Source organism: Macaca mulatta, chromosome 15 (genome assembly GCF_049350105.2).
Source record: "Macaca mulatta isolate MMU2019108-1 chromosome 15, T2T-MMU8v2.0, whole genome shotgun sequence".
Lineage (NCBI taxonomy): Eukaryota > Metazoa > Chordata > Mammalia > Primates > Cercopithecidae > Macaca > Macaca mulatta.
Window position 1 is genome coordinate 108,749,474 of NC_133420.1, and position 24,086 is coordinate 108,773,559.

Below are 24,086 nucleotides of genomic sequence, written 5' to 3' on the forward strand. Positions count from 1 at the left end.
ATAGTGGAAATGCAATATATATTCATTAGAAACTATAATCCCATTGTAAATCAAAGAGCATCTTATAAAAACCAACTCAAAATGAACAATATACTAAAATGTAAGAGCTAAAACTACAAAACTATTGGGAGAAAACACAGGTGTAAATCTTTGTCACCCTGGATTAGGCAAGTTTCTTAGATATAACACCTAAAGCACAAGAACCAAAGAAAAAATAGATAACCTTAACTTCACCAAAATCAAAAGCCTTTGTGCTTCAAAGGACACTATAAAGAAAGTGAAATCCCTATAGAATATAATATATTTGCAAATTGTATTTCTGATAAAAGTCTAGTCTCCTTATAAAGAACTCTGACAACTCAACAATAAAAACACAAGTCTATTAAAAATAGGCAGAGCATCTAAACAGACATTTCTCCAAAGAAGATACACAAATGCCTAATAAACACCTGAAAACCCCATTAGTCTTTAAGGAAATAAAAATCACAATGAGATACCATCTTATAACCACTAGGATGACTAAAAGAAAAAAGAAAAACAGTAACAAGTGTTGGCTAGCATAAAGAGAAACTGGAACCCTAATACATTGCTGGTAGGATTGTAAAATGGTATAGCCACATAAAGAACAGTTTGGTAGGTCCTGAAAATATTAATCATAGAATTACCAAATGATCCAGGAATTCTATTCCTAGGAATACATCCAAGAGAAGAGAAAATCATTTGAATAATTTGAATTGTATGTTCGCAGAAAAAACTGTACATGAATGTTCACAGCAACATTATTTGTAATAGCCAAAAAGTATAATCAACTCAAGTATCCATCAATAAGTGAAGGTAAATAAAAACTTTTATTTTTTCTCTTATTTATCTAACAGATAACAGTTCTAATAGCAACAATGTTCAATTATGTGTGTTTTTATATACACACACTTTTATACATGTTTACACACACACACGTATTCCTCTATATAAGGGAAATGAATGACAGCAATGATACAAGGGATGGAAAGAAGGAATTAAAAGTATTTTGTTATTACAAGGTACTTGTGCTATCCATGAAGCAGTATAGTATTCTTTGAGTGTGGACTTGGGTTAGTTGTAAATGTATATTGCAAACTCAAGGGCAACAACTAAAATAAATAAAAGAAGTATAACGAATATGCTAAGAAAGGAGAGAAAATGAAATTTTATAAAATGGTCAGTTAAAACCACAAGAGGTAGAAAGAGAATGGAAGACAAAAATAGGAATAAAGAACAAGGGCAAACTAGAAAACAATAATGGGGATGGTAGATATTATTGCAACGTATCACTAAACACTTCAAATGTCAATGGTCTACACACACCAATTAAAAGAGATGGCCAGAATGGATCAAAAAACCACAACCACATACCTTGTCTATAATAAACCCACTTTAACATAAAGATATAAATAGAATAAAAAACAAATGAATGAAGGAATATACATGATGCTAACACTAATGAAAAGACAAGTAGCTATATTAATTTCAGAGCAGGTTTCAAAGTAAGGAAAGTTATTAGGCCTTACATAATGATAATGGGATCAATTCTCCAGAAAACTATAACAATCCTTAATGTGTATGTCCCTAACAAAAGAGCATCACAATACATGAGGCAAAAACTGATAGAACATCAAGGAGAAACAGATAAATCCACTATTACAGTTAGAAACTTCAACATCCATCTATCAGAAATGAACAGATCCAGCAGGCAGAAAATCAAGAACATAGCTGAATTCAACGATGCCATCAATCAGTTAGATATAATGGCCAGCTGTTGATTACTTTATCCAACAACAGCAGAATGCACATTCTTCTCAAGCTCACACATAATAATCACCAAGACAGACCACATTATGGGCCATAAAAGACACCTTAACAAATTTAAAAGAATGGAAATTATTCGACGTCTGTTTTCATACCACAAGGAAATAAAGCCAGAAACAACCAAAAGATAGCTGGAAATCCCCAAATACATGGAAATTAAACAATACACTTCTACATAACACATGAGTAGTCAAAGAATTTAAGAAGTGTTTTGAACTAAATGAAAAATTAAAATACAACATCAAAATCTGCAGAATACAACAAAATCCATGCTTAGAGAGAAATTTATAGTATTAAATGCAAATATTAGAAAAGAAGAAAGGTCTAAAATCAGTATCTAAATTTCCACCTCAGAAAACTAGAAATAGAAGAGCAAAGTAAATCCAAACATGCACAAGAAAATAAGTAATTTAGAGCAGAAATCTATGAAATTGAAAACAGGAAATCAACAGAGGAAAATTAATGAAACCAAAGCTGATTCTTTGAAAAGATCAACAAAACAAATACGACTCTAGCCAGGTTAACTAAGAAACAAAAAAAAAGAGAGAAGGCACAAATTACTAGTATCAGAAATGAAAGAGTGATCACTATAGATGACATGGACATTAAAAGGATAATGAAGGAACACTAGAAAAACTCTAGGCCCAAATTTGACACCCTAGATAAAATAGACCAATTCTTTGAAACACAATTTGCCAAAACTCCTATAAAATAAAGCAGACAATCTGAATAGGCCTATATTCAGTAACTGAAATGGAACAATTAATAACCTTCCCGAACAGTAAACAGCAGGCCCAGATGGAGTCACTGGTGATCTCTTTTTTTCTTTAAAACAATTTTTTAAAATTGGCACATAATAATCACACCTATTTATGGGTACATAGTAATATAGTAGTATGTATAATGCATAGTGATCAGATGAGAGTAATCAGCATATCCATCATCTCAAACGTATATCACTTCTTTGTGTTGGGAACATATCCTCCTAGGTATTTCAAAATATATAACATTTTATGGTGAACTACATTAGAACTTATTCTACCTATCTACCTGTAATTTTGTATCATTTAACAAATCTCTCCCTATCTCTCCCTCCCCGTACCCTTCTCAGCCTTTAGTACCCCCTGTTCCACTTTTTACTTCTATGAGATCTACAATATTTTTTTCATATATAAGCATATGCAGTGTTTAGCTTTCTGTTCCTGGCTTATTCCACTTAATGTAATATCCTCCAATTCTATCCATGTTGCTGCAAATGATAGGATTTCATTTTTTTTTTTTAAATGGCTGGACAGTACTCCACTGTGTATATACACACACTATGTTTTCTTTATCTATTCATCTGTTGATAGGCACCTAAGTTGTTACATTGGCTACTGTGAATAGTGCTGCAATCAACAGGGGGGTGCAGATCTCTCGGATATAATAACTTCTCTTTCCTATGGATAAAGGCCCCATAGTGAGATTGCTGGACTATATGGTGGTTCTATTTGTAGTTTTTTGAGGAATCTTCGTACTGTTCTCCACAGCAGCTATATTAGTTTATGTTCTCACCAACAGTGTACAAGAGTTCCTCTTCTTCCGCATTCTCACCAGCATTTGCTATTTTTTGTCTATTTGATAATGGCCTTCCTAACTGGAGTGAGATGATACTTTATTGTGGTTTTAATTTGCATTTGCGTGATGATTAGTAATGTTGAGTATTTTTTCATGTATTTGTTGGCTGTGTGTCTTCCTTCGAGAAATGTCTCTTCAGATCATTTGCTCATGCATTAATTTTTTTTTTTTTTTTTTTTTTTTGCTGTTGAGATGTTTGAATTCCTTGTGTATTCTACATGTATATTAACCCCCTGTTGGATGAATACAGATATTTTCTCCTATCCAGTAGGTTCTTTCTACTGTTGTTTCCATTGCTGCACAGAAACTCTTTAGTTTGATATAATCTCATTTATTTTTGCTTTTCCCAGACCTATGTCCTGATGTTTTCCCCTGTGTTTTCCTTTAGTAGTTTTGTGTCTTATATTTAGGTCTTTGATCCATGTTGCATTGATTTTTGTAAAGTGTGGGACGTGGGGGTCTAGTTTCATTTTTTGGATGTGGATATCTAGCTTTCACAACACCATTTATTGAAAAGACTGTCCTTTCCCCAATGTATGTTCTTGGAACATTGTCAAAAATCAGTTGACTATAGACATGGAAGCTACTGTGACTTCTATCAAAGATTTAAGAAAGAAATCTTAGCAATTGTCTACAATTCTTTTCAGAAGATAGAAGCAGAGGGAATACCTCCTAACTCATTCTATGAGGCCAGCATTAATACCAAAACCAGACAAAGTCATTCTGAGAGAGCTACAGACCAATATCTCTGATAAATACAGATATAAAATTCCCAATAAAATATTAGCAAACCACATATAACAATGTATAAAAATAATTATACACCATAGCCAAGTGGGATTTATCCTAGGTATGCAATGGGATACCTAGGTACAACATTTGGAAATCAATTAATGTAATCCACAGGCCAATAGGCTATGAAAAAAATTATAGGGTCATATCAACAGATGCAGAAGAAATGTTTGACAAAATCCAATACCCATTCATGATAAAAACTTGCAGGAAATTAGGAATAGAAGGGAACTTCCTCAACTTCATAAAGAACATCTATTAAAAAATCTACAGCTAATACATTTAATGGTGAGAAACTAGAAGCTTTCTCTCTAAGATCAGGAACAAGGTGAGGATGTCTCCTCTTAACACTCCTTTTCAGCACTGAACTGGAAGTCCTAGCAAATGTAATAAAATAAGAAAAGGAAATAAAAGGTACACAGATTGAGAAGGAAGAAAACTGTCTCTGTTCTCATCTGAAAAAAGCTAACTTAAAAACTCCTGGAAATATTAAGTGATTATAGCCAGATTATTATTCAAAATATATGAAGAATAATGTTAAAATGTACCATTAATAATGTTAAATGTTAAACTAATAATGTTAAAATGTAACAAATAAAAAATGAACAACTCAATTAAAAATGCTCTAAAATTTTCTAATGTGCCGAAGATATGTACATCTGTTCACCTCACTAAAGTAGATATGTAGAAGGCAAATAAACATAAAAAGATGTTCTGTATCATATGCCATTAGGGAAATGCAAATAAAAAACACAATGAAATACCACTACACACCTATTAGAATGGCCAAAATCCCAAACACCGACCACATCAGATGCTGGTGGGCATGTAGAGCAAGAGAACTCTCATTCATCACTGGTGGGAATGAAAACTGGTACAGCCACTTTGGAAGACAGTTTGGCAGTTTCCCTTAAAAAAACTAAACATACTCTTACCATATAATCCAGCAATCGTGCTCCTTGGTATTTAACCAAAGGAGCTGAAAACATGTACACACAAAAACATGCACATAAATGTTTATAGCTTCATTCACAAAACTGCCAGAACTTGGAAGCAACCAAGATGTCCTTCAGCAGGTGAATGGATACACTGTGTTACATCTAGACAATGAACTATTATTCAGTACTAAAAAGTAATGATGAAGCCATGAAAAGACATGGAGGAACTTCAAAAGCATATCAGGAGAAGCCAGATGGAAGAAGCCAATCTGAAAAGGCTACAAACTGTGTGATTCCAACTACTAGCATTCTAGAAAAGGGAAAACTATGAAGACAGTAGAAAGATCAGTGGTTGCCAAATGGCAGGAGGAAGGGAGGAATAAATAGAGCACAGAGCATTTTTAGGGCAGTGAAACAATTTTGTATAACACTATAATGGTAAATATATAACATTTTACATTTGTCAAAACCCATCAATCATACACCTAAAGGGTAAATCCTAATGTAAACTGGGTGATAATGATGTATATATGTTGTTTCATTGATTGTAACAATTTGTCACTCTGGTTCCAGATGCTGATAGTGGGGAAGGCTATTCCTGCATGTGGGGTAGAGGATATAGGGGAAAATCTCTGTACTTCCTGTTCAATTTTGCTGTGAACCTAAAATTCCTCTAAAACATAAACTGTGTGTATACAAAATTAAATAGCGGTAATGACTGTACAGTTCCGTGAACATAGGAAAGTCACTGAATTGTACATTTTAAAATGGTACATTTTTTGGTATATGAATATACCTCAATAAGCTGTTATGTTTTTAAAACTCAATTTAATATTTTGTACTTCCTTTATAGCTGGCTGTTCTGTCTCCACAGACTCTGTTTCTTTCACTTCGTCTTTCCTTCTCACGTTGGTCCCAACCTCTTCAAGTCACCGCCTGCTTGTGTGGTCTCCCACTGCTGCTCTGACCTTGCTGCTGCCACTGCCTACCTTCCCACTGCTCAGTTCTCACTACTTAGGAAAACACAGATCTTGTTCTGTCTTCTAACCCAGGGCTGAGAGGCAGGATACTAGCACTTCTAGTTTGCTTCCTGTATAACTGCATTATTTTGGCACAGAGAACTTATGAATTTAAAAAAGCATTATTTTTGAGCCAGATATGGTGGCTCATGGCTGTAATCCCAGCTCCCAGCTACTTGGAAGCTGAGGTGAGAGGATCGTTGGAGCCCAGGAGTTTAAGGACAATGTGGGCAACATAGCAAGACTCTGTCTCTTAAAAAAAATTCTTGATGGCAAAAGGAATAAATTATCAGAAACATATAAAAATTTCAAACTAATAACACACATAATAAAGAAGCCTCAAAAATAGAGTAGAAGTATGGAATTAAAAGAAGAAATACATAAGTTTACAATTACAGTGGGAGATTTGAAAATAAGTCATTGAGGGGAAAACAAATGCACATTTTGTTTTTCAGAGGGCTTTATTTTTTTTTCTACAAAAAAGTGAGTGGATAGTTCTTCCTTTTCTCCCCTGCCAGAGATCCATTTTGGTATACTTTTATGAGCCAACCAAGCTGTACAAAATACTTTCATGACACAAGATTTGGAAGGTAATTTGACATTATATCACACAGTGTATACAATTTATATTTTACATATATTTTTATTTTATTCTATTTAAGATAAATGTGTATCTTAAAATAAAAGTTTAATATATTTCTATTTTCCCTAGAGTTCCCAAATTACATAAATGGGTAATTTCTACCCAAATGATCTCAGTATTGACAAAAAAATTTTATGTCAGTGGTTAGGTACAAACGTTTATGATGTTACAATGTTTTTATTAATAGTATTTTTTCAGTGTATTCAGAATTGACAAAATTTATAAAATGTGAAACTATGCAGATAATATAACTGAAAAACAAAAAATCGGTATGCTAAAATATCTACTTATAAAATATAAATGTTATACACTACAATTGGGGGGAAAGATTCCTTAAGAAGGACATGATAAAAGACAAACTTTAAAAGACTGATAAATTCAATGTAGTGAAAGGGCAAGTCATGAAGGAGCAGAAGTTATTTGAAAAGTGAACTTAACAACGGACGTGCATCACTGATTTATAAAGAATTCCTCTATGTTAATAATAAAAAAGGCAGATCAATCGAACACTGACATAGAATAAGCACTTCAAAAATATTTCCCATGGCAAAGTACTCAATGTGATTTTAAATAGGGAAAGACAAATTCACACCACAATGATACGCTATTATACACCCAACTGAATGTCTGATATTTAAAAACTGATCTACGCTGTCTAAGGTATGGATCAAATAGAACACATACACACTGTTGGTGGGAGTGCCAACTCTTCTAATGTTTAAACTGTTTGGCAGTGTCGTTGGGCTGAATAGTGACTCTCAGAAAGGTATGTCTATGCCCTAACCCCAGAACTTGTGAATGCAATCTTATTTGTCAAGAGGGTCTTTGCTGTAAGGATCTTGAGATGAAATCATCTCAGATTATGTGGGTGGGCCTTAAATCCCACCCACATTTATAGGACAAGTCCTTAGAAGACACGGAAGAGGAGAAGGTGAATACAGAGAAGGCCATGTGAAGACAGAGTCAGAGATAGGAGTTGTGCAGCCACAAGGAATGCCAACAGTCACCAGAAGCTGGAAGAGAAAAAGAAGAGATTCTCCTCTAGAGCCTTTGGAGGAATTTTAGCCCCGCCAACACCTTGATTTCAGACTTCTAACCTCCAGAACTGGGGAGAGTAAGTTTCTGTTGTAACCCACTGAGTTTGCGGTGCTTTGTTTCAAGAGTCCTAGGAAGCTAACACAGGCAGTATCTACCACAGTTGAACATATGTATTCCCTGTGAACCATCGCAGGGAGCTGCTGATAATATCTATTTCTTGTGGTGGATGGTAACTACATGGATGTGTTCACTTTGTGACAATTCATCAAGCTGAATACTTACAATCTGTATACTTTTCTATACATGTATATGCCAATAAAAACATTAAAAACAATAAAAATAACTGTCAGTATCTGACAGTTCCTGTCAGTTAACTGATCATGCAGACAAGAAATTAAAATTTAAATAATCCAATTAGTTTGTTATAAAAGACATAATACAGAACTGCACCCCAAAATGTGAAATCACAATTTGAAGCACCTGTGAAGTACTTATTTGATGGGCTGATCTTAAAATTCAAATAGAAGAGTAAAGGACAGACAACCAAGAAAACTCCAAAGAACAAGATGGACAGATTTCAATTACTAGATATTAAGATTATTATAACTAGTGATTTGATAACTTTTATATTGGTATAGCAGAAGCAGATCAACCAAACAGCCCAGAAAAAGACTTGTGCGCATAATAAAGCTTGACACATGTCACATGTATCATTAATATCAATGGGAAGGAGCACAATTAGAACAGTTAACAAGCCGGGCACTGTGGCTCACGCCTGTAATCCCAGCACTTTGGGAGGCCGAGACAGGCGGATCATGAGGTCAGGAGATCGAGACCATCCTGGCTAACACGGTGAAACCCCATCTCTACTAAAAATACAAAAAAATTAGGCGGACGTGGTGGCGGGCACCTGTAGTCCCAGCTACACGGGAGGCTGAGGCAGGGGAACGGTGTGAACTTGGGAGGTGGAGGTTGCAGTGAGCCGAGATGACGCCACTGCACTCCAGCCAGGGGGACAGAGCGAGACTCCGTCTCAAAAAAAAAAAAAAAAAAAGAGTTAACAAATTTAAAAATACATCTGCTTAAAGGCCCCAGAGAACTAAAAGGTAGTGAAGAATTACCAGGCCAAGGTTTGGGAAAGAATAGGTCTAGAGAAGTGAGCCCAGCATTTGGGGTCAATTTTCCCATGGAGGTATTTGCTGATTCTGGAAGCAGCAGCTGAGAGGCTGAAGGGATGGGACTCTAGTGAAGCATCTTTGCATTGCACTACGGCTATTCACCAGGAAGATATGCCTGAGTAAACAGGCACAGGTACGGACTACAGCTCAGCTACCTAGTCACCAGAAGGCTAATGGAACAGACTGATAATGCCAAGGGTTGACAAAGATGTGAAATGACAGGAACTTTCAGACATTGCTGAGAGGGTAAATTTGTTCATTTATTGTGGAAAATACTTTGGTTTTATCTATTAAATCCGGAGGTATGCTTACTCTATGTGCTTGTAATACTACTACTAGGTACATATCCACCAGAAATGTACACCTATGTGCAACAAGAGACACATAACTGAGTATTCACATCAGCATTATTTGTAATAGCTCCAAACTGGAAAAACACCCAGAAAGTCCATCAATAGTAAAATGGGTAAATAAATTGTGCAATTTTCATGCACTAGAATACTAGATGACAGTATAAATGAGTGAATTACATAGAATGCATATACCTTACAGACATAATATTGAGCAAAAGAATCCAAACACAAAAGAAAATACACTCTTTGCTATCCTTTATATAAAAGTTTAAAATAATATACTGTCTATACAAGGTTAAAAAAATACACTACTTGATTCTCTTTGTATAAAAGTTAAACACAAGTTAAAACTAAACTATGGTATTTAGGGAAGCACACTTAAGTGTTAAAACTGAAAAGAAGGGGGAGGGGGAAAAACTAACAAGAAAAGGAAAATAATTACCTGAGTGAATAGTGGCTACCTGGTAGGAGAGGGCACCTGCAAGCATCAATGGTCTTGGCAAAGTTCTATTCCTTCACAGGGGTGTTAAACAGATGTTTGCTTTTGTGATAAACCACTGCTGTATATTTTGTGTGTACTCTTCTTTATGTGTGTGTATTTCACAATTAAAAAGGTAAAAAAAGTGGAGAAAAGATGGATCAACTTCCCATTCAATAAATGGTATTGGCACAACTGATAGAAGAATAGCAAGGAAGTATTAAATCCTTACTTCCTGTCATGCATAAAATCAATTATATGTATGCAGGAAGCCTATGAAAAGCACAACCTTATAAATTTTACTAGAAAATGAGAGATTATATCTTCATATTCTTAGGGAAGAAAAAGAATTCTTGAAGAAAATACAAAAATATAACCAATAAAGAAATGAGTGAGTTGATCACATTAAATTAAAACCCTTCTGCTGACCATGCGCAGTGGCTCATGCCTGTTATCCCAGCACTTTGGTAGGCGGAGGCGGGTGGATGACCTGAGGTCAGGTGTTCAAGACCAGCCTGGCCAACATGGTGAAACCCTGCCTCTACTAAACACACAAAAATTAGCCAGGAATGGTGGCGCATGCCTGTAATCCCAGCTACTCGAGAGGCTGAGACAGGAGAGTCGCTTGAACCCGGGAGGCGGAGGTTGCAGTGAGACAAGATCACACCATTGCATTCCAGCCTGGGCGACAAGAGTAAAACTCCGTCTCAAAAAACAAGACAAAACAAACCCCAAGCCCTTCTGAAAAATAAACAAAATGAAAAAGACAAACCATGTAGTGACAGATAATTTCCGTATGTGTAACAGTATTTCCAGAAGACATTTTCAATTGTGTATATATAAAAAACAAAAAGACAACTCCATTACGGGTTGGGGTGAGAGGGAGACCAAGCAAGACTAAGAAAAGGTAATGTGCATTACAAACAACCCAACTGCCTGAGGAGCATGTGAAACACAGCAGGGAATATTCACGTAACAGAGTGATATGGTAGTTTAAATAAATGAAACAGAGTCACGTGTAGTAACATGAAAAAAAAACTCAACAACAATTCTAAGTGAAAAAATACCAAACTGCAAAATGAAACCATTTTAATAAAATGTATAATCATGCATAATATTTAGAATCCAGTATCGCTCAGTGACACATATGCATGTAGTAAAAGAGTGAAAAACTATGGCTAGGAATGATAAATGCCAACATGAGGCCAGTGGCTTCTGGGGAAGAGGAACAATGAATGAGGGAGGGCTACACATGGTCTTTAATTTTATCTGTATCATTTTACTTGTGTGAAAAATGAAGACTGCAAGCAGGTAGGTCAAAATTTTAAGTTCTCTATAATTATATACTCTCTTCTCTCACTCAGTTTATGGAGATAGAAGTAAACAAAACCCATTTTCTGTGCTATTCTAAGTTTCATGCTTGTATCAAGCTGTGTATTTAGACCACACATATTAGCCCATCACACACTTTCATGTTATGGCACTGTCATTGAGGGAAGCTAAAGAAACAGCCCTTATGAATTCTAACATTTGGTTCCCTCGAGGGATATTATCCTGAATCTGATTTACTTCCTTCCATGGCATCTCCTTCTCAAGCTGCAGGAGAAGTCACCTGTGTCTCAGTACTGAAGAAGTTAATTTGAGTAACTATTTGCTTTTTATGTTAATGACACAGTGACTCTTGTAACAGGCCTTGATTATCTCCTTTCATTGGTTGCTAAGAGATGCTTGATTAAATCTGTGGCCTACCTTTAGGAAAGGTACACAATTGTGTGATTCATATTTTAATTCTTAATCTCACCATCCAATCCTTACTGCCCTTTCATCCAGATTTTTCATGTGATTTATTTTATCCCACTGGGCATGGAATATATGGCTACACACAAAATAACATATAACCATAAAAATTTAATTACCTTAAAACTTATAACTTCAGTTCATCAAAAGATACCATGAGGAGAATAAATGGCAAGCTACAAAGTGGAAGAAGATACTTGTAATACATGCACAAAAGGCTCACATCCAAAGAAAATAAGAAACTCCTATAAATTAGTAAGAAAAAGATAACCCAAAGGAAAAACGGACAAAGTTGGTAAATGGTAGAGCTACAATTCTCAAATTGAAGTCTTATTTTATTTTACCTTTTTTAAAAAAGTATCATTTAAATTATTATTGCTAATGCTATTACCTAGTGACAATGACAATCACTGTGTACACCTTAGCCTTGGTAGAAAATCTTCCAAATTCCTTTCCTTTTTGCAAAGGGGTGAATAATCATCCACATAATAATTTTATATTCATAATTAGTTGTAATTACAAATCTTGCATTATATTAAATATACTATTCCACAATCGGCCTTTTTCACATAACATAATTCATCTTTAAAAAAAAGCTACTGCATAGATTATACTGTATAAATTCAATGTAAATTCTTTAAAACCTTTCCAAATTTTATGCATACAAAAAGCATTCATGTGTGTCTGCTTCCTATACCCTGAGCAGCACTAAGTCCAGGTCTCTGATTCAAACTCATAATTGGGTAATCAGAAAACTTCCTTCTAGCATAAGGGAAGCAAGGAGAACGAAGAGTTGAAGAAGGAGTACAATAATGAGGAAAGAAAAAAGCCAAAGAATGAAAGGTGAGAGGAGGAGTTTAAAAAAGGGACAAGTGACTGAAAATGAACAAAGTAATGAGGAAACAGGAAAGAGGTTAAATATAAAAGCTGGGTGTCTTTCAGGAATAGCCTTATGAATCAGGTCATGAATCTGAGCCAAGTGTACCAAAGGCCTAATTTGATTAAGATTCGATAAAGGCAGGCTTGATTCAATTCAATTAACGATCAGAGACCAGGTATCTTAACCTAAGCTTTTACTTTTAACTACTTATAAATGTTCTTTAGGTCTTTCCTTTGGGGTTTGAGTTTTTTTCTCCTCAATTTTTAGTCAGGTTTTCCCCCCAAAAGCTGAATGTCATTTGAAAAAAATTCCCAAAAGCTCACTCAACAATTTTTAGAGCAGAACAAAGTACATGTTTCACACTTTTTAAAGAAAATGTTCAAATTTTGATTGCATCTGAGTAACTTCAAAATGGCTTCATTTAAAAACCTACTAGAAGAGACATATCCAAAGGAAATGCACATTTTAGACTAACTGTTTTAAGATAGTTCAAAATCAAATGAGCAATACAGGAACTCTAAATTACTGGTAAAGGATCGCTGGCTTGTCTTACTACCAATCTGTGTAAGAAGAACTTAGAGGTAGAGGAGAGTTACTTCAACTCCTTCACGAAAGGGCAGGATTTTCATTCTACTTCCACCCTCTTTGCTGCCTTATAGCTCCTCTTGCTTTTTCTTTAAGTTTGTCTCTAACATCTAGAAGACACTGTGAGGGAGGGAAAAGAAAGCTGGTCTGGAAGGGCAGGGGACCTGGTCTGAAAGGGCAGGGGACCTGGTCTGGAAGGGCAGGGGACCTGGCCTTGAGTGACCTCGGCCACAGGCCATCTCTCCATTCCTGTAACCTCATCATTATGACGCACATCATCAAACCTGATTTGTCCCCTCCATGGGGAGGTCAGCTGGTAGATTCCAATGAGTAATAGCTTCAGCAAGTTTTGGGTATAAAGTGCTAAGGTATTATAAACGTCTACGCTCTCCTTTTACTTTATCAATTGAGCAACTTCAAAAATCAGGTTTGAAGGATGAGTAAATGTTTATGGGAACCAAGGTCAGGGAATCCACCTTGATCAAAGGAGGGCCTAGGGTAGGGAGAACTATCTTGAGTTTTAATAAAATGATAACATAATTCCTCATGACCATTTCAAGATGATTAATAAATTCAAAGCTCACATTCAAAAAGGACATGGAGGAGAAAAAGATCTCAGTCTTTGTGATTCTACAAAGAGCTTCGCCTGGAAGACGGTCATTGAGACAATGTCTGAGAAAACATCTTTTCAGTAGTGCTCAGCTATTCGTGAAACAGAAAATCAGAAAAATAAAGACTAAAAGGCAGTGTTTGTATACACACTGATAAACTAAAATATGTTACAAGCATGTCTTAGTGTGTGCTTTGGGCTTTCAGGAGCACTGAAATCATGTACCCATGAAAGGATTACAGCAGAATAGTGGACTCCATGCTGGTGTGTTATCACAGGAAAAATAAGACAGCAAAGGGAATACACAGATGAACAAAGTTCTACCACCCTGGGTATTCTAGCCACTATTTGATAATATATTTCCTTCTTTGAAGGAAAAAAGACATTCATTCCCCAAACAATAGAAAGGCTGAGAATCTAGGCAGAAAAAAGACCTACATAAAATTATGAAGATTAATATATAAGGTTTTAGAAATATTAAAAAGCAAAAGCAATAATCTAAAATGCTTCCCTTAGCTGCTTTTGTCTGTGGTCTGCAATGCATTTTCCAGTTTCCTGGGATAGAAAGAAAAGCTGTCAGAATCCATTCCTAGGTTTTTCTCACAAATATATACCAAGGGAGGGAGGCACAACAAAGTCTGTTTTGGATTAAAGTTATGAACATTAGACTTCTAAACCAAGAACAAAATGTTTCTGGAGCTTATTTCGTTTTGTCTTACCAAAACCAAAAAATCTGGGGAAACTAGAATTCTGTAGTTCTGAATTTTCTTAATGATTAAGGAAGCTGAGAGGCAATGATATTATCATACATTAGTACAACTGGGGGAAAAAAAGGGATAATGCGACTACATGCCAACATTAAAAAATATGTTTGACAGTACTTCCTAATTATAGACGGTGACAGCTGTGGCTAACATGGATGAAGCAATTAATGAATAGTACTTTTCTCATGATCCCATACTATCATCAGGCTTGACTAGAGGGCTCAGAAAGGAACAACATATAAGTTGACTTTTATCTTATAGAATTACCTAGACTTTCAAAAGATTCACAAGTAATAAGGGAGTCCAAATGAAAAAATGATAGCTTTATTATTTTAATTTGTAACTATTTAAAAGGAGCATAAGGCATCACCATAGGAATCAAAGGAACTGGGGCAATATTTTTAGACGTTCTTAGTACCTGTACATTGAATGTCAAGTTACTGTGGGAACTTAAATTATGACACATGATAATAAAAACTATGCCATTTTATTCTAATTAACATAATATACTTTTATATAAAAATCTAGTCACTATTAGCTATGTCTGATGAAAAATGGAATAAATGATCTGTAATGTTCAGGTAACTGAAGAACCAGATTCAATTCGGTTGAACTGAATTAGTTTATGAGCTGCCAAAGGAATCTACTTTCTTTTCCATTTTGATAATTTTAAAGTGGTAAATTGCTAAGTATTAAATCATGACATATTATTTCTTCATATATATAATACATTTATCTTGTGTAAAATGTGTGTTGATAAACACTTATCCTCCTCTAGCTATAATGTAAACATCAGAAATAAGTTCACATTTGCTTCTTATATCTCTTGTGTAATTGATAAATGCAAATTTTATTTTATTGGATGGCAAATTAAAGAAGAGATATGACAACCTACATAGCAAAGGCTTACCTTTCCCCATATGGCTTATTTTGACCAAAAGCACATCTAGTTTATAAGGTCTTTTAGTGGAGAGTTGATTTTTTTTCTCCATTTTTGTGTCTTTTTAGATACTCTGGTACCCAGCATATAGTAGGGAAGCCCTCAGAATATTTTTTTGTCTTGATACAACATTAAAAAAAATCAGAAGTGTTAGAATAGATCTGCTCCCAAAATATGCAGTACGTTTAAAATACTACATCCAGGAATTATGTAACAACAAACAAGCACAGACATAAAGATATACAGATAGAGATATCATAGCTAAAATTCTGACAGTAACTGCCTAATACCGTGGTAACTTACTGTCGTATATTGTAGCATGCTTTTAGGCACTTTGCTTTATAGTTATTGGGGGCAACTGATTGATAAAGAAGCCTCATTCTTAAACAGAAGTTATTTGGTTGACTCCAAAGCCGATATACTCGCAACTCAGGAGTGATTCTGAAATGCATCAACAGGTAACTCTCGGTTCTATATGAGACATTGGTTCATGGAAACTTTATCAATCCTATACATAAAAGAAATACTATAGAAGCTTGGATATGTATTTTAATGGAGATATTAATACTGGCAGAAATAATATTTAAAAGAACAAGTCAGGAATTCTTGTGTACCTAAAAAACGTACTGTATTAAAAGCATAATATGCTAGATCCTATTTTAGTCAGCAAATGGGGATCTCTCACTTCATTCTTTTTTTCTACCCTATTATTAGGATATTTAATATTTATTATTAACCTATCACACTGCAAACTCTGCCTCTAATCAGGGTATCAATGGTGTCTTCTCTGTTCCCCCAACACACACACACACACACACACACACAAGCACACAACTACAGCTCAGAAGCACGGATTTCTACATCCCTTAATTATCTTCCATAATCAACTGATTCATAGTCAGGTCTTTACCATCCTCAAAATCCACATTTACACCTATTAAGTTTCCCTGTAAATGGGAGGAGATAGCAATACTGAATTCGTTCTCCAGACAGGCATATTAAGGACACTTCTTCAACTGCTCTCTGCTTAATAGAGACAAAATTATGCAGCAGCCTAGAGAATTCTATAAGAGCAGAAAGGCCGCCTCACCAAGACATTCCATGGCTCATAATGAACTGATTTAGAGCCCAGCTGCAAAGTCATTCACATTTGCCAAGAGAGATTTTGAGTACTCTTTGGGACACACCCATCACACAAACAATGATTTAAACAAAATGAAAACAAAACAAAACAGGATGACTCACTCCAACACTCCCAGTTCTATCCTGTAGGAGGAAGACTATAAAATGATCTGATGATTAGCCTAGGATTTCCATGTTATTTTCATTTTTAGAACCTCTGCATAGTGTTAAAAAGTATCAAATAGGCTCTAATTAGATTTGAACACACAGACCTGCTCATACATCTGACAGAAGAGCTTGCCACTTTGAGTGTACCATGTGGTAACAGGATTATTTTTGGTTATTTTAAAAGTCTTAAAATCAAATTTCAAGAAAGCAAAGAAGTCAGTTCACTCCATTCCCCATACCCTACTTCCTATCGTTTACTTGTATCAGATAATAAAATGATAATCCATTGCCTGTCTAAAGAACACTTACCTCATTGTCTGACTCCACGAGAACTTGATCATATTCACTAAGCGCTACTAGAAACATGATAGAGGTGACATTTTCAAAGCAGTGTATCCATTTTCTTCTCTCTGACCTTTGGCCCCCTACATCGACCATTCTGCAAGGTTAACAATACTCATATTAATAACATGTAAAACTAAAAAGTCAACATAAATATAGCACTACTTACAAACTTGGGGAAAATATTCTCTTGAATCACAATGATCATCCAAGTCAATTCAATTAATACTTATTGAATAATTACTAATTTCCTATTACCTAATATTCAAAGTGAAGACATTCTGGGTAAGACATCATGATGGTTTTAAGAAAGTTATCAGTGTGTACGAAAACTGTAACACTGTAAAAAAAATCCTTATCTGTGCCAAGCAAAATGGTATTTTATTTAATGAAGAACTGAAGAGTCCAAAACTGAATGAGTTTTGTGTTAAGCCCTACTGGCAAATACTGAACTTCAGTTTCTTTTCCTATAAAATCGGAAAACAGATCCTCATGTATTTTTTATGGATGCTAGATATGACTACAAGTACACTTAAAATATGTGACATGCTATACATTTCAATATGGGTGCTATGATGCTTCCACTAAATGCAGATACGACCCCACTCAGCCTTCATTAGCAGAGTAGGCATTTTGGGCAATTTTTTTCTTCCCAATATTGATAAGAATCTGGCACAGGTCTAGCCATGTCAGGTCACTTACTGGAAATGAAGTGTGAGTGAATGAAGATACTACAAGGTACAAGATGGAAGCCATCATGTGAACCATTTCAGTCATTTGTTTTTAACACATCAATTCTGTGCTAAATTATTGCTCAGAAACCAACACTGACATCAATTAATTTGAGTGACAATGTATGTGTGAAAATATCTAGCAATGCTTGGCACTGAGTCAAAGTTTGTCCAAATTGTTGAATCTGTATCTTGGATGAACTGTACACAATGTTCACAGGGAAAAAATAGTCTCAGAGAATGAGCGGTTTAGGTACAAAAATTTGAAAGTAGGGCTCTTTAAACATTTGTTTAAAACTGCAGTCGCTCCTGGTGTTTTCCTGCCTCCTGGCATTAACCTAAACTAAGAACTCAAGGATCTTCTAAGTGACTGCTTGTAAGCCTAGTAAGACACAGGAGACAGATCTAAGGGGCAAAACAACGGATCCAGGGAGATCCACGTACTATGGACATCGAAGTCAAAATTCTTAGATCTTCAGAAGTATTAAAATGCTGGCTCTTCCCCAATGCCAAGGCGTGAATAATATGCTACTAATTTACATGAAATCCTCATTCCATGAAACTCTGTCACACTGGGCCCTAAAAGATGCTTCTGATGGTGGTGGAAAATTATACTTCTAAGCCATTACTTTTACTGTAGTGGCAAAAAAACGTACTTCAAAAGCTAGTGTACAAACCATGGAAAAAACAACATGTAATTGTAATCTGGTTTCAGAATCCACTAATTGCGAAGCAATAAGTAGATGAAAATCCCCATGAAATGCAATGTTTTCTAAAAATATTTTGTAACATGGAGGAAGGAGATCTGGGTGTCTCAAATTAAAGATTTCTAAATCTATATACTATAAACTTAAAACGTAAGTAATATAGAATGCTGGAGCTACAAGGAACCCTGGGGATCATCTAATGCAATACAACCATTTTATAGATTAAAAAACTGAGGCTCAGAAACAGTTTCAAAATGCCACCTGCTTTGTGGCAATATCTATTAGAGCAATGTATGGCAGCCAGATTTGACCTCAGGTACAGAGGCCGATTAGAAGAAAACACAGTGTCACGGCAAGGAATGACGGTGGGCCTGCTAATCAGAATCACTTGGCAGAGTGACACAGGAGATAATAACTTCTACTTCATAACCAATATTGCACACATCCATCTTCAACGAGGTGGGCGCTCCTAGAAAATCAACTCTCCACACTCCAAGACACATTCTCATTTCTCAAAGCACCATGTAGTTGGTATTCTAACTAAAAGTAGAACTGAGTGATTGCGTAATAAGAGATCGAATGAAAGTACATCAGTATTGTTTATTTTTTCTCATCCTAAACACAAAACAACAGAATGCTTCTGTTGAAGTATTATCCAGACAGAACAGCAGCAGTGAGAGATGAGGTAATAAATTTCATTCTCTTTTGCTAGGTAAATGTACACTAGGTTAATTAACCCATTTTCAAAATCATGTATTTCAAAATTTTTTAAGCAACATATTTTATGAACACAAAATATCACATATTATTCTTGCTACTGAAAAATTTTGCATTGGTACCAGAGGACCCGGGGAAAACACCAGCATGAAAACTTCTGACACTATATAATTTGTGCTTGACAACACCATAAGATCATTCATAGCTTACATAATTCTAAAAACATATCCATTGTCCTTACAGTTAAAATGATTGCCCAAGAAATTACAGTTAAGACCAATGGTTTATTAACAGATTTTACTCAACCACAAGCAAAACTAAGATTTTTATTGATTTCTTAGTGATTTAAATTGAAATGCCAAATGTTCCAGGATAGTACACCTTTCTCCTTTTTTTTTTTGATATGGAGTCTCACTTTGTAACCCAGGTTGGAATGCAGTGGTGCAATGTCGTCTCATTGCCTCCTGGGTTCAAGTGATTCTCTCACCTCAGCCTCCCAAGCAGCTGGGATTACAGGCGCCCGCCAGCACGCCCAGCTAATTTTTGTATTTTTAGTAGAGAAGGAATTTCACCATGTTGGCCTGGCTGGTCTCAAACTCCTGACCTCAGGTGATCCACCCACCTTGTCCTCCCAAAGGGCTGGGATTACAGGCGCGAGCCACCGCGCCCGGCCTCCAGTACATCTTTCTGTTGTTTCCTCCTTCAGGAATATGTCATTTTATTTGTGTAACTAATAATAATTGGTAAAAAGGCTATCTTGTTTTAAAGCCTATACATGATTCCAGTATTTATAGAGTTTACCAAATGTACTCAAGGCATAAAAAGCTGGGAAATAGGTTTTATGGACTCAGTTACTACCTGAAAATGACACTTTGTAAGTCAAAGGGGTATTCGATGATCCCTGTGGTGGGGACTCGAACTCTAAGCACATCTTGTTGCGTAGGCAGGTAGGCAGGGTCAGCTACGCGGTCCAAGTCATTAAGATAGCTAGAGGAGGGAAGACACAATGAGAATGTCAGTGACACCATCACACCAAAGCTGTCTACGGAAAGGGAAGGACAAAAATGAGCCCTAACAGAGAAGTAAAGAAGAGAAAGAAAAATATCAGAAAGTGGCAGAGAAGTCTGTGGAAAAGAAAGATAAAGTCAACCTTCCATTACTGGAAGGTTATCCATCTATGGATTACATACACACCATAGTTCTCATTTACTCTCTTATTATCAATTAGAACTCATACTCCCCAGAGGCAGGGGGTGGGAGAAAAAGAAATTCAAATTAGTTTCCTATTCTCTACTTGTTTAGTAGGCTTGGTTGCCAAAGCAGAAGATTAAAACAGTTTTTAAGATAACAGAGTTGCACATAAGGTCAGAATGCCTTTTTTTTTTTTTTTTTGCAGAACGTCAGAGTCTTCCTGGAATGAATTTCATTATTCCCCGAAGAGAAGACAGCATGCTACAGTGTCCTAAATTCTGTCCAGAGCCTAAGTCATTCATGATTAATGTGAAGCCATGACATTTCTAATTACTGCAGTAATAATGTGTCTTAAGGTCAGATATTCCCGATGTTTGGAGTCACCACACCTTAACTTCACATTTATCTGGTTTTATGATACTTGATACTTTTCCCTTCCCTTAAAAATTTTTTTTCTTTTGAAATAACTTTAGACTCACAAGAAGTTGCAAAAATATTACAGAGCATTTCCCTGTACCCTTTACCCAGCTTCCCCAAACAATAACATCTTACATAACCATAGTACATTATCAAAACCAGGAAAATGACACTGATACAATACTATTAACAAAACTACAGCCCTTACGAATTTCATCCGTTGTTACATACTCACATGCTATATATTGTATATGTGTATACAGTCATCCCTCAGTATCTGTGAGCGACTGGACCCAGGACCTCCTGCACATACCAAAATCCCTGGAGGCTCAAGTCCTCCATATCAAATGGAACAGTATCTGCATATAATGTATACATATGCATAGTCCTCTCCTGTACTTTAAATCACCTCTAGGTTACTTAAAATGCTATGTGAATAGTTGTTATATTGTAGTGTGTAGAGAACAATGACGGGGAAAAGTCTGTACGTGTTCAGTAAAGATACAATATTTTTCTGAATATTTTTGATCCATAGGTTGTTGAGTTCACAAACGCAGAACCCACAGATACAGAGGGCTGACCGTATTATGGGGGGTATCTATTTCTATGAGATTTTATATGTAGAGATTTGTGTAATACCACCACAATCAGGACACAGAATTGTTCTATCACTACCAGTGTTACGCCTGGCAGTCATACATATGTTCTTCATCAGTGTAATTTTGCCATGTCAAGAATCTTTTATTCCATTCACCCCTGGCAGTCACACATATGCTCTTCATCAGTGTAATTCTGCCATGTCAAGAATCTTTTATTCTATTCATGTTTCATTTTCTCAAAGTGTAAAAAATAATCTGAAATGTTGAGAATGACACAATTTGATAGAATTGAGTGGTATCTTCATGATTTCAAAGAGTAACTGTGTTCTCCTTTGTCCTGGAAAGGATGGGGCACAGACATGGTTTCAAAACAGACAACTACAGAGTATATGCACAAAGTAACTAACTTATGAACCAGATTAAAGAAAAGGTGGGACCCTTAATAGAAAGGGAAGGGGTTAGATCTTCAACTCTTTATACCCACAAACAAGAAGTGAGTTCTGAGATACACAACAATGAATGCCTTGTGCATAGCATGTCACAACCGAGCAATAACAAATACTCAGTGGACATGACCTACTCAGGGTAGGGACTCTGACTTACCCATCTTTATTTCTGCCTTAGTACCTAAAAATAATTCCAGGTAAATAGTACTTAATGAATATATGTTGGATGGACTGATGATTTCCTATGCTGAGATTTAGTTTTAGCATTATTTAAATAGCATTCTTACTAGTGGTATTTCTGTATGAATGATACCCTTAAATTGGAAACTGAATGTAAAAAAAAAGTTAAATCTACAAGATTCATGGAATCATAAAGTAGGAGGATTAAATCTGACTTTAACAAAGAGTTAAGTCTGACTTTAACAAAGAAATAAAATTACTGCCTCTTTGGAGGTGTGTTATCAATTCTTTAAGACAAAAAAGTATCAGCCCAGAAATTCCTACTGCAAATCAACTAATTAGTATTCCAGGGCCCTTTTACCTGATACACTGATGATTCTCTAGCGGGCAATCAGCTCTCTATGGAGTAACAGAACCAGTCTGATATCTCCAACTATTATAAAACTGGTTGGAAGACAAATAGAGGGAGGCTGGGAGAATACTGGTGTGAAAGACAGAAAGGAAATGTAAAAATGAACCAGACCCAGAATTTTAGTAAATATCTTGCCATGATCATGGAGTCGTCTGATAGAGTTAACGAGCACATGTTCCAGGAAGTGATCTGTATTTCACTCTACTGATAAACCAGCTCATTATATCATAAACAAAAAATCAGATAGCTACTCTGTATGGATGGAGTTTTCTAATTTATCAGCTTCTTGATTTGAAAAACCTGAATGTACACTTTGAAATCTACAAGTTCACCATTTAACTACTGTATACAAAAATTTATTTCAGAGGAATCAAATAACTTGAAATTTCCACTGGCAAGGCTGCTCAGAAATATATTGCCCGATAAACCATCTCTACTCACTTAACGCCACACACAGAGGTCAGAAGAGACGGCTGTTGATTCTTGTAATGGAAGGTGCTGTGCTGTTCCTGAGGTAAAGGGAAAGTGTGGTTTTCTGTTTTCTGAAGATAAACCTAACAGATTACTCATTGCCACTCCATACTAAAGCACAGATGAGTGTTAGCACAAGGTAATTTAAGGAACCAGTACATGAAGTGGGAAATTACCTGTCACATTGCTTGGATAAGATGGAATCAGGCACATACCTGCCACTAGAAAACTTTCCACTTAAAGGCGTTAAAGGCTACCCTAAAAAAATTGTCAGTGGTATCACTCCTAAGTTCAAGGTACTGAACTGAATATCCAAGACATTCATACTTGCAAGAATACTTTTTCCTCTTCATCTTTTCAATGGCAGTATAGATCACAGAGAATGACAACAACAGCATAACAACAACTAACACTGAGCACCTGCTGCCTGCCAGGCTCTGTTCTGTCTGTTCATTGCCCAGGTATCAACACAGATCACAGCAAAGAAACAGCCATTAAAGATGCTTCATAAATTTCTGGTTAACTTAAAAGGAAGCTACAGTTTTTGCTTGCCATTCTTTTTGCTTTGCCTCAGTTGAATGACAGAGAGGAAGGCTCACTTTGCTTGGGGTAAAAGAGTTAAATTAATCTATCTTAACAGAAGAAAAGACTAAGAGGAACTGTATCTAGCTCTGCTAGTTGCAACACATCATCTAGAACCAAAAACCAAACCAAACCAAAACCTAAAACAAGGCAAAGAAAAACAACACCACCTCCAACTAAACAAAAGACATACAAACTATTTTCTCCTAGAGTAAAATCTGGGGAGTTGAGAAGCTACCCAGGAGTGAAGATATGTTACAGACAATTTATGAAGCAGGTAAAATGTATAGACCACGAACCGCATTTTTGGTTGGGCGCAGTGGCTCACACCTGTAATCCTAGCACTTTGGGAGGCCCAGATCACTTGAGGCCAGGAGTTTGAGACCAGCGAGGCCAACACGGTGAAACCCCATCTCTATTAAAAATATAAAAATTAGCCAGGTGTGGTGATGCATGCCTGAAATCCCAGCTACATGGGAGGCTTAGGCATGAGAATCGCTTGAAGCCGGGAGGCAGAGGTTGCA

At 35.9% G+C, this 24,086-nt stretch overlaps 1 protein-coding gene across 1 annotated transcript in view; it reads right to left on the reverse strand.

Moving 5' to 3' along the window:
- GNAQ (G protein subunit alpha q) overlaps positions 1–24,086 on the reverse strand; it is a 321,775-nt gene that overhangs the window by 58,325 nt on the left and 239,364 nt on the right. Inside the window, 2 exon segments of the mRNA NM_001261595.1 lie at positions 17,077–17,206; positions 20,123–20,251. Coding sequence (NP_001248524.1) covers positions 17,077–17,206; positions 20,123–20,251 — 259 coding nt within the window.